This window comes from Leptopilina boulardi, unplaced genomic scaffold (genome assembly GCF_019393585.1).
Source record: "Leptopilina boulardi isolate dan_hultmark-lab unplaced genomic scaffold, ZJU_Lbou_2.1 LbouV2_54, whole genome shotgun sequence".
In the NCBI taxonomy this organism is placed as follows: domain Eukaryota; kingdom Metazoa; phylum Arthropoda; class Insecta; order Hymenoptera; family Figitidae; genus Leptopilina; species Leptopilina boulardi.
In genome coordinates, this window is record NW_026137999.1 from 227,035 (window position 1) to 239,286 (window position 12,252).

A 12,252-nucleotide genomic window follows, 5' to 3' on the forward strand; every position below is an offset into this window, starting at 1 on the left:
ATTGTGGTATTATTCTGTTAATATTATGTTGAATATTTCTGTCGAATCGATTTAAATGGATAAGTGAGGAAATTTTATTTTTACAGAATATTCATTTGTTTGAATATTAATTAAAAATAAAAGTAGTGTAACAAGGCGGGTTCTGGCTCACTTACCGACCGAGTAGGTAATGTAGAAATCTACTTTACCGACCGAGTTACTTTTGGTTGCCACCTCTAGATGGCGCCACCGGCCAATTCAAACCCTCTTGGCGGGAAATTTGAATTTTTAAAAGTGGCTTGGCATTTTACCGGCCAATTCAACCCCCCTTGGCGGGAAATTTGAATTTTTAAACTTTTGTGTTCAAGTGGCTTGGTGTTCTACATTACCGACCGAGTTAGTTCCAGCTGCCACCGCAAGATGGCGCTATTTTATTTTTACGCTAAATTAAAAATTATTTTTTTTCTATTAATTTAAAGTGGGGGTTTTTAAATTTCCCGCTTAAATTACCGACCGAGTTAGTTTCAGCTGCCACCGCAAGATGGCGCTATTTTATTTTACCTATTTTAAAGTTAATTTAAAGTTTAAAATTTCAATGTATATCTAAACCTGTATGGAAAAAACATCGAGAGGGATCCCCATTGCTGGTTGCGTCTATGCCGCTGCCAGCGCTGGGTTCATATGCTGAGTATCGTCTCTCCCCGCATCGATGTGAACTCAGCCGGGGACTCCCTCCCATGCCTACAGCAGAGCGCGCAGCGGCAGTCCCACCTGGTTGCGCGCGTCGCTTGAGTAGTGGGGCGCGTCGTAGTTGGGATCGCGGTAGTGGGGTGCCTCATAGTGGGAAGTAGGGTATATAGCACAGCGCTCGGGCCACCAGCATCACTGCTTTCTGTTTACAGGTCTAGCGCAGTACTTCCACAGCATTTCATTTCAGCTTTTTTTCTATTCTAGGTTCTCTTTTTTTATTTCAGATTTTGTTTTTCGTTTATTATTTTTATTTCAGATTTTGTTTTTCGTTTATTATTTTTATTTCAGGTGGTGGGTATTTTGGTTTTAGTTTTAGGTTTTTTTTTCTTTTCAGGTAGTGGGTATTTTGTTTTAAGTTTTTTTTTCTTTTCAGGAGGTGGTGGGTTTTTTCTATTTTAGGTATTTTTTTTTAGATTTATCTTTTAAGATGCCTAAATGTAAGGCGGTAAAAAAGTCTCGGCAACGAATCGAGATTGATGAATTTATTGAAATTTGTCAGGAATCTGACAACTTTATTAAATCCGCGGAGCAGCAGCTCATTATTACAATGTCAATGGCGGTTGATGAGAAGCTCATTACCGCATTCGAATGGCAAAATAAGTGTCAAAGGTATAAAAATATTTTTAGAAATTTTTTGCGAAGATCATCTTTAACTACTTCTCAAAGATCTAGATGTTTGAATTTAGATCAAAAATTAGAATACTTGCGTTGCCATTTTGATGCTCTAATGAAACGTGGTGCGGGTGTGCAAGTGACTAATTCTAGAATGAAATGGGTGGATTTTGATGAAGCATTCGATAATCGTTTGCAAACCAGTGCTATTATAAATTTAGATTACAAGGATATTAACGAGTTCCTTGATGATGCCTACGCTTTATTTAAATTAAATATTGAAAAAGCATTAAACAAGTATGGTCCTTTAAAAGTGTATACTGTGTTGGGTGCGAAATTTAAAAAAGATTTAATTAATGGTAAAGAAGAACAATCCGACTTAAAAACTTTTATCGCGAAAACGGATGAAATTTTATTAACAACCCCGTTAGATGACTGGTACAATGTTAATGTTAAACAAATAACTTTGAAAAGAATCGAAGAATTCCAGGAGAAGGACTCTAACTGGAAACTTGATTCAATTCATAGGTTAGAGGTTAACATTAACAAATTTAACCCTATGCGCGCAAGTTCCTACATCAATTTACCATCTTCTATTAATAAAAAACATGCTTGTGTTAATATAAAAAATAGTGATAATCAATGCTTTAAATGGGCAATTTTATCTGCTTTACATCAAGTTGAAAAGAACGCGGAACGAGTTTCAAAGTATAAGTCTTATGAAGGTGATCTTAATTTTTTAGGAATTGAGTTTCCTGTTGCCCTCAAAGATATTTCAAAATTTGAGTCTCAAAACGTTAATATTTCAGTTAATGTCTATGGTTTGTCGAAAAAGAAAGAAAATTTTAGTGTCTATCCTCTACATCTTACATCACAAAAGAGAATAAATCATATTAATCTTTTACGCATAGAAGATCATTACATTGATGAAAGTCTTAGCTCAGAAGAGGAAGATGATTTACCAATCATATCTTTTAACTACCACTATGTTTGGATAAAAGATCTATCCAGATTGGTTGGATCACAGCTGTCGAAGAAGAAAAATAAAAAGTTTATTTGTGATCGTTGTCTCCATTATTTTAGAGACAAATTGCAGCTTACAGAACACGAGGAAACATGCAAAAAATTAAATGATACAAGGATCAGATTACCGCAACCAGGTAAAAATACTGTTGAGTTTAAGAATTATCAAAATAAGGAGCGCGTGCCTTTTATCATTTATGCTGATTGTGAGAGTCTTTTGATTCCTGCGGAAGCACCACAAGAAGCATGCAATACTGAGGTTTTGCAAAATCATAAAACGCTCAGTATTGGATATTATTTAAAGTGTGGCTTTGATGACTCATTGTCCACATATAAAGCATCCCCAAAAGATGACGAAGATCCTGCTAAATGGTTTTCAAAAGAGTTAAAAAATTTAGCAGATAAAGCAGAGCTCATTTTAAAGAATTTTAAACCCATGCCAGCATTAACCTCACAAGAATTAGTTGATTTTAAAAATGCTAATACTTGTCATATTTGTCAAAAAAAAATCGTGCAAGGTGAAGTAAAAGTAAGAGACCACAACCATCTAACAGGGAAGTACCGAGGTGCTGCGCATCAAAATTGCAATGTTAGTTACCATGAATCACCGACCATACCTGTTGTTTTTCATAACCTTAGCGGTTATGACGCTCATTTTATTATTAAAGCTATTGCTACTGAGTTTGAAGGTAGAGTTGATCTACTTCCTATAAACAAAGAAAAGTATATCAGCTTTACAAAAAATATTAAAAATAGTTTAATCAAATTTCGATTCATTGATTCCTTTAAATTCATGGCATCATCATTGGACAAGTTAGCGTCCTATCTCAACGAATATAAAATTGTTAATTCGGTTTTTTCCAATTACAGAAACGACAAAATTCAATTGTTAACGCGAAAAGGAGTTTTTCCCTATGAGTACATTGACTCGAGGGAAAAGCTCGATGAAACTCAATTACCGTCAAAAGAAAATTTTTATAGCACTTTGAATGATTCTAATATTTCAGATAATGATTATGTACATGCGCAAAATGTGTGGAGTGAATTCAACTGTCAAAATCTTGGTGATTATGTGTATTTGTACATGCAAACCGATGTATTGTTACTCGCGGATATTTTTGAAAATTTCAGGGATCAGTGTTTACTCGCGTACGGTCTTGATCCTGCGCATTATTGTACAACGCCAGGACTGACATGGGATGCCATGTTAAAGTATACGAATATAAGATTGGAACTCCTCACAGACATCGACATGGTAATGTTTATTGAACGCGGAATAAGAGGTGGAGTAAGTCAATGCACCAATCGATACGCGAAAGCTAATAATCCGTACATGGAGAAATATGATGCAAGTGAGGAGACATCTTATATCGTATACTTTGATGCAAACAACCTATATGGTTGGGCCATGATTCAGTCGCTTCCCTTTGGTGGCTTCGAGTGGGTAGAAAATGTTGACAATAATTTTGATTTTAATGTTGCAGATGATGCACCAATTGGTTACATTTTAGAAGTCGACTTAGATTACCCCGAGGAATTACATGATAAACATAGTGACTTTCCGTTTTGCCCTGAACGCTCGAAGCCACCAGGGTCCAAAGAGGAGAAGCTCCTAACTACCCTTCTACCGAAGAGAAAGCACGTTCTCCATTACCGAGCATTGAAACAAGCTATTACCAACGGCCTTATTTTAATTAAAATTCATCGCGTTTTAAAATTTAATCAATCCACATGGTTAAAAAGCTACATTGATTTCAATACCATGCGAAGAACTAATGCTAACAATGAATTCGAGAAAAACTTATTTAAACTAATGAACAATGCGGTATTCGGAAAAACAATGGAGAACGTGCGAAAACATGTAGACATTAAACTTGTGACAAAGTGGGAGGGTAGATATGGAGCTGAAGCCTTAATCTCAAAACCTAATTTCCACAGCAGGGCCATTTTCAATGAAAATTTGGTTGCTGTGGAACTTAGAAAAGTAGAAGTTCTAATGAACAAGCCACTATATGTTGGCTTAACCGTTTTAGACGTTTCAAAAACTTTAATCTACGATTTTCACTATGATTATATTTTAAAAAAGTATGACAAAACAAATTGTAAGTTATTGTATACCGACACCGACAGTCTGATTTATGAAATTAAATGTTGTGACATCTTTGCAGACATGAAAGCAGATATCCACAAATACGACACTTCCGATTACCCTGTAAATAACGTTTACGGTATTCCGCAAGCCAACAAAAAAATTTTAGGTTTAATGAAAGATGAGTGCAGTGGAAAAATTGTTACTGAATTTGTTGGCTTGCGGAGCAAAATGTACAGTGTGCGAGTGGAAGATCAAGATTTTATTAAAAAAGCAAAAGGTGTGAAATCTGCGGTTGTAAAGAAAACTATTACCTTTGATGACTACACATATTGTTTACGAAACGTTAAAATGCAATCGCGAACTCAATATTGTATCAGATCGAAACTTCACAATGTTCAAACATTAAAACAAACAAAAATAGCTTTAAGTCCTTACGACGATAAAAGATTTCTGTTATCCAATAGTACCGATACCCTTGCATGGGGACATTGTAAAATTACACAAATTAATGATGAAGCTATGGAATTGTAAATAAATGATTATTTGGAAATAAAAAGGTGTTTTAATAAAAGATACTGTACATTTCATATTATGTTTATTTATTAGAACCTTAATCTAGTTACATTTTTAACTTTATTTTAACTATTTTTAACTATTTTTAACTTTTTTAAACTATATTTAACTTTATTTTAACTATTTTTAACTTATCTTTAACTATTTTTAACTTATCTTTAACTATTTTTAACTTATTTTTAACTATTTTTAACTTTATTTTAACTATTTTCAAATATTTTTAACTTTATTTTAACTATTTTTAACTTATCTTTAACTATTTTTAACTTTTTTTTAACTATATTTAACTTTATTTTAACTATTTTTAACTTTATTTTAACTTTATTTTAACTATTTTTAACTTTTCTTTAACTATTTTTAACTTTTCTTTAACTATTTTTAACTTATCTTTAACTATTTTTAACTTTATTTTAACTTTTTTTAACTATATTTAACTTTATTTTAACTATTTTTAACTTATCTTTAACTATTTTTAAATTTTTTTTAACTATATTTGACTTTATTTTAACTATTTATATATATATATATTACATATCAGATTTTTTTATCCAACTATTGTGTGAGTTGTCAAATCCAAGCCATTTTACATATACATTGTTGCCACGGCTTTTAAGGACTTTCTCGACGAGGTAAACATCTGGATATTTAACTTTTAATAGTTCTTCTTCGTAGAAACCACCTTCGATTGGATGATTTTCATAATCTGTAAGTTTGTATGTAACTGGTTTTGTTCGTTTAACTTGATCTACAGTGAATATTTCCGTTGTCCAGTTGGGGGTGTATCCTTTTTCAAAGATGTTTTTATGTTTGCTGACTCGAACTCTATCTCCAACTTTAAATTTTTGTCTTCTCAGTGGAATTCTTGTTAGTTTACGGATGCGTCTCATCAGTTCTCTTGTATCTTCTACGGTGACATCTTTAGGTTTCATACCAATCGTACGATGTTTTTTATTATTGTACTTTGATATGAGAATTGGTAAAAGATTAATCCATTTGTAATTGCCTTGTAAGTTGAATTCAGGCCACATCATATTTTTTAGAGTGCGGTTAAACCTTTCAACAATTGATGCTTTTAAATTACTATAAGTCGAATAGAGATTAATATTGAATTCTTGCATTAAACTCTGAAATTCAGAGTTATAAAATTCCTTGCCTCTATCAGTGTGTAAATTTTTTGGAATGCGACCTTCTTTTAATATTAATTTCATGGCTAAAGAAATATCTTTTCCATTTTTACTTTTTACAGGTACAGCCCAGGCATATTTAGAAAATATGTCTATTACTGTGAGCATGTATTTGAAACCTTTATTGGAATAGGAGTAAGGTATCATTTCTACCAAATCTGCTTGCCAGGTTTCATCTATGCCACGCATTTGAACTTTACGACGAGGGAAATTCCTTCTCGCTTGTTTATGCAGTTCAGTTACAACTGTTAACTTTTTATCATTCATCATTTGGAATAAATGTAGTTTCCTTGATAATAATATTCTGTTGGAATTCAATTTGTTTTAGTTTTTCGTTAACTCTATCTTCAACAACTTGTATTAAAATATTCAAATCATCAATGGCTGATCTTAAAGAAGATGTAATTTGAAAGATAGTTTTTATCTCGTTTCGGATAATTTGTTGTACAAGTCGTAAATTTACTGCATCATGAAGCTCTTCAGCGTCTTGAACGTTACAAAGTCTTTTGCCTTCAATATTGTAATCTCCACTTGGAGTAACTTTAAATCCAATGCCAGAAGGTCCAGGTAGTCCACGACTTGCAGCAGGTCGTGTTAAAGAATGTCCGAACACATCAACGCTCATTGTAATACTAAGCAATTTTTCTATATGCTCTCTCTTAATATATAATTCGAGCTTCACGAAGTTCTTCGATAATTGACATAATCTCATTATTATGACTTGGATTACCAGCTTGCTGTGATCCTATGAGTAGTCGTAAACGGTCAACGAGTTCATTTGGATCATCCCAATAGATGTAGTCTGGATTAAATTGTCTTTTTGCAATCATAAATTGTGGTAATATATTTTTATGCTTCTTCTTCTTCTTTAAAGAACCACCACCACTTTTCTTTGGTGTACTTTTAATAAGTTTTGCAACAACATCAGTGTACTTGGAAGTTCTACTTATGTTGACAGATTCACTTGCACTATAATTTTTTCGATGTGCATTCGTAGCAATGAGAATTTCTTTATAATTTGAAAAATCATCTGAACTTATTAAAGCTTCTTTTGGTTTTTGTTTAAATAATAGTTCGAGTAACCCAGCAGTTTTTAAATAATTTTTCTTTCCAATAAGCTTAATATGTGAACCTTCAAATTCAATAGGTGTATCACCAATCATAAAAGAACCGTTGGCAAGTTTACGTACTCCATAAACCGTATCTACAAACAGTTTTCTATTTTTATCTAACATAAAAATAAATTTATTTGTAATTTTTTCATAATCTTCTTCTTCTTTTTCAAAGTTATTGCTCTTATCAAGTAAAGTTGAATTTAGTAGAGTTTTATCAAATTCTTCATCATCGTCAACAGCAGTTGAAAAAGAGAAATCATTATCATCTTTCTTGAATTTTTCAATTTTAACATTTTTGAAAGGAGTTTCAGTTACATTTGCCAACTTTTGAAGAGGTGTAACTATTGGTTGCAGAGTTTCTTTTAACAATGTCTCTGCAGCCTCCTTACCCATTTTAAGTAAGCGATGTTTTCGTCTAATAGCGTCGCTTGCTTTTGCTATTTGACGAAGTGTTTCTTGCTCTTTACGATACATGTTTTCGTCTTGATAACATAAACTATACTAATTTAAAATGAAATAAGTATAAGATATGTCTGTATTTACATGATCTTCGTAGACATGTTTTAAATTTTTTTCATCTTGTCTAAAAAGCACCAGTAAATTTACATTATCTCGCACCAAGTGTTTTGGAATACGAGCATATGTTTGACACAAGTAGAAACTGTCAACATTTACATGTCTACCCATACAAAAGAAAGCTCTAACATTGTCTTGCTTTTCACAAGCAATATCATCAAAGATGAATATTGAGTTTGGTTTAGCATCTTTTGGAGATACTACTTCTTCATGCTCACTAAATGGAAAGTATTCAATTCCATCCACGTCATGAATTACATTTTCTAAAAATTCATATTTAGGTTGTTGCAGAGATTTAGAGTATAGGTAAATATTTTCAAAACTTAAACCATTTGGATGTATGATTAAAGAGAGAAGAGCGTTTGTTTTACCACAATTTGAGGGACCACAAAAGACAGCTCGGATGCTATCTGAAAACAAGCTACCATGACGTTGAATTTTTTTCTCACTACTTTCAACGTCAATACTTGTGATTGGGAGTGCTACAGGTTGTTTCGTGAACTGCATCTTGACAGTAACTGCTCTGTAAACTATAAATACTCGGCTTTTATAGTCTTACAGTCAGTTGCACATCAAATTTCATAGAGTGTAGAATGATTTTACATCGAAGTGATAAAAAACATCTTTGTCGTGGTAGAGGGTTAGTTAACCGTATTATCAATAGTTTACCTTTTGAATTACATTTACCTGGATACCAATTCTGTGGACCCGGTACAAAGTTGACAAAAAGATTAGCACGTGGTGATAAAGGTGTTAACCCATTAGACGCTGCATGTAAAGCACATGATATTGCATATTCGCAAAATCGAGAAAACATTAAAGCAAGAAACGTTGCAGACCAAGAGCTAGCTGAAAAGGCGTGGCAACGTGTTACATCTAAGTATTCTAGTATTAGTGAAAAGGCAGCAGCTTTAGCGATATCTGGAACGATGAAAGCTAAATCAACATTAGGTATGGGAATGAAAAGGAAGAAAAAGTCTACAATGAAGAAGAAAAGAAAAACCATGTGTAAGAAAAAGCGACTAGCATTACGAAGAGTTGTTGATGCTGCTAAAAAAAGTATGCTACCTAATCATAATTCTGGAGAATCAATTCAAGCTGCTCTGATTGGTGCAAAAGAAGCAATAAAGAATGCTGGTGGTAAATCAAAAATTTTGTCACCGCGAATTCTACCTGTACCTTCTAAAGTTGGTGGTATTTTACCACTAGTTCCCATTTTTGCTGGACTTAGTGCTTTGGGAGCTCTTGCTGGTGGAGCTTCAGGTATAGTGAAAGCTGTAAATAAGGCTAAAACTGCCAAGGAACAACTTGTTGAAGCTCAACGACATAATAAAGCAATGGAAGCAATATCTCTTGGAAAAGGATTACATCTCAAACCCTACCGACAAGGACTTGGTCTTCATATTAAACCCTACATTCAGGGGAAAGGATTAAAAAAGAAGAAGAAACCAACATTAAGGAAGAAAAAAAACTTGCATTGAAGCTACCTCACCGTCCTCTAACTGATTTTGATCTGTTGAAATATGCTAAAACTATGAAAATACCATATTTTCGAGGAGTTTTTATGCGAAATGAACTACCTTTTAAAGGACCTTATCGATATGAGTCTGGAATTATTAACTTGGATAATAAAGAAGGTCCAGGAACACATTGGGTGGCATATAAAAAATGTAATAACGAAATAATGTATTTTGATAGTTTTGGCAACCTTCCTCCACCAACAGATCTAATCACATACTTGGGTGATGGTAGCTTAATAAAATATAATCATGAGAGATATCAAAGTTATGATACTTATGTGTGTGGACATTTATGTTTAAAATTTTTATGTAAACAACTTAATGATGTTAAGAGTAGCTTTAGTCTATATAAGAACATGTAACTTTTGTAATCTTTTAGTATATAAACTGACAGCATCATGAGTGATTCGTTTACTTTAACACTAACTGGAAACACTTCAGTTCTTGAAGCTGAATATTTCCCTCCAATAGAACTTAATCCAAATAAAAATTATGTCCTCGGTCTTGTTGAATTACTGACTTTTAATTCTATTCCCAATATTGATGAAGGTAACAATAAATTTTACATTGGTAATCATATAATTGATATACCAACTGGAAGTTATGAAATTAAAGATATTGAAACATGTATAAAAGATTCTGTGAAACTTGGAACTGTTATTAGTATAAAACCTAATAACAATACATTACGCTGTTTAGTTGAATCAAATTTACCAATTGATTTTAAACATAAAGATTCAATTGGTAAATTATTGGGATTTATGCCGCGGAAATTATCACCTAATGAAACACACATCTCTGATTTACCTGTAGCAATTCTCAAGGTAAATTCAGTCAGAGTTGAGTGTAGCATTACATCTGGAGCGTATATAAATAATCAAAAGGCCCACACCATCCATGAATTCTTCCCTAGCGTTCCACCAGGATATAAGATTGTGGAAGTGCCAGCACACGTCATTTACCTTCCGATTGTTGTCAAGACAATACATAATATTCAACTCCGCATTGTCGATCAGGACGGTGATTTGATTAATTTTCGAGGAGAAACTATAACTATCCGATTGCACATAAAGTCAATGTAATGGGAATTGTATATAATCAAAAAGTTGGTGGAAACTATAAAAGTCAACCAACATGTCAAAGACAAATCAGTTTAAATTTGTCTCACAAGGTGTTAACACCTCAGAATTGCCTGTTCCTGAAAAAACTAGGTCTAAAAGTTATACCTCAAGGAAAACGCCAAGACAAATAATTTATATATTTTTTGGGTGTTGTTGCAACAAAAATGGACGAAATTCTCAACATTCCAGCAGCAGTGAATTTTGATGAGTCAATAGCTCATTATGAAATTCATGCTCATCAACCGTATGCTTCATCCTCTTTTAACAATAGTGATGAAATTCGAATTGCAGTTCAACATCAAGATTTATGTATTCTACCGAGTAAAAGTTCATTGCACATATTTGGAAAATTGACTAAAAATGATGGTATTGCCGTTACAGAAAACGTGCACTTGTCTAGCAATGCAATATGTTTTTTATTTGATGAAATTCGCTATGAATTAAATGGTATCGAGATTGATCGATGCAAATACGTTGGACATACAACTATAATGAAAAATTTAGTATCTCTGACTCCACCTCAGCTAAATCTAAGTGAGAATGCAGGGTTTTCAAAAATTTCAGCTGATTCAAGAATTACTTTAGAAAATGGATATTTTGATGTTACAATACCACTTGGCATGATTTTTGGTTTTGCTGAGGATTATAAGAAAATTCTTATGAACGCTAAACATGAACTTATTTTAACAAGAGCACGTAATGATACTAATGCTATAATACAAACAGGACAAGGAGCTGATGAAGAATTTAAAATTTTCATCAATAAACTAGAATGGATGGTACCATACGTTTTACCAGCTGATAATAGTAAAATAAAATTATTAAAATTCATTGAAAAAGATCCTTTAATTTCAATAAGTTTTCGATCATGGGAAATGTACGAGTATCCGTTAGTTCCAACAAGTTCAAAAGTCCTATGGCAAATAAAAACATCAACACAATTGGAGAAACCACGATATGTAATTGTAGGATTTCAAACAGCAAGAAAAGATAAACGAAAAAAATATGCCTGTCATTTTGATCATTGTAACATTACAAATGTTAAACTATTTTTAAATTCACAATATTACCCTTATGGAAATTTAAATCTAAACTTTGATCAAAATCAGTATGCTCTGCTTTATGAAATGTATGCTAATTTTCAAACATCTTACTATGGAAAAGACTCAGAACCTATTTTAACAAGGGCTATTTTTAAACAACTATTTCCTCTAATTGTTATTGATTGTTCAAAACAAAATGAGTTTCTTAAACAAGCATCAGTAGATGTACGTTTAGAATTTGAATCAGGAAATAATATGCCGGCTGAGACCACTGCATATTGCCTCATTATCCATGACCGCGTTGTACAATATAAACCAATCAGCGGCGTAGTCAAGAAGTTGCTGTAGAGGAGTGGGGGTAAAGTGGTGGGGGGTATAATTCGGTATAAATGCAGTAGTTTTCAGTCAAAAATTCATTTCTGATTCAACATGGAGTTCATTGTGGACGTTCAAGGATTTAAAAGACCCTACAACGATTTTATTTTCAAAGAGTTGGCAATACTTCCTCTTCAATCAGATGCTCAACCACTTGTCTACCTATTTGAATCACCTTGTACGTGGAATTCATTGCCAGGACGCTATAAAAGTGAAAATCGCTGGTTAACACACAATTACCATGGAATAGATTGGACAGCTGGAGACGTCTCTTACGATGAACTTCGTC

The 12,252-nt window shown here is 33.0% G+C and overlaps 3 protein-coding genes across 3 annotated transcripts; 2 read left to right on the top strand and 1 right to left on the bottom strand.

The window, feature by feature from the left end:
- Positions 1-1,156: 1,156 nt before the first annotated feature.
- LOC127289993 (uncharacterized) lies at positions 1,157-4,987 on the top strand. The gene is made up of 2 exons (XM_051318329.1): positions 1,157-4,256; positions 4,533-4,987. Exons 1-2 carry the CDS (start codon positions 1,157-1,159, stop codon positions 4,985-4,987), a joined length of 3,555 nt encoding a protein of 1,184 aa, XP_051174286.1.
- Positions 4,988-5,556: 569 nt separating this feature from the next.
- On the bottom strand, positions 5,557-6,060 carry LOC127289994 (uncharacterized). The gene has a single exon (XM_051318330.1). It carries the CDS (start codon positions 6,058-6,060, stop codon positions 5,557-5,559), a length of 504 nt encoding a protein of 167 aa, XP_051174287.1.
- Positions 6,061-10,709: 4,649 nt separating this feature from the next.
- On the top strand, positions 10,710-11,936 carry LOC127289995 (uncharacterized). Its single transcript, XM_051318331.1, has 2 exons — positions 10,710-11,352; positions 11,803-11,936. The coding sequence occupies exons 1-2, from the start codon at positions 10,710-10,712 to the stop codon at positions 11,934-11,936; spliced, it is 777 nt and encodes a 258-aa protein (XP_051174288.1).
- Positions 11,937-12,252: the final 316 nt, after the last annotated feature.

Coding starts and splice junctions, on each gene's coding strand:
- LOC127289995 (XM_051318331.1), top strand. CDS start 10,710: ATGGACGAAATTCTCAACATTCCAGCAGCAGTGAATTTTGATGAGTCA. Junction 11,353..11,802: donor CGTTTTACCAGCTGATAATA/GTAAAATAAAAT, acceptor TTCTTAAACAAG/CATCAGTAGATGTACGTTTA.
- LOC127289994 (XM_051318330.1), bottom strand. CDS start 6,060: ATGATGTGGCCTGAATTCAACTTACAAGGCAATTACAAATGGATTAAT.
- LOC127289993 (XM_051318329.1), top strand. CDS start 1,157: ATGCCTAAATGTAAGGCGGTAAAAAAGTCTCGGCAACGAATCGAGATT. Junction 4,257..4,532: donor ACTTGTGACAAAGTGGGAGG/GTAGATATGGAG, acceptor ACATCTTTGCAG/ACATGAAAGCAGATATCCAC.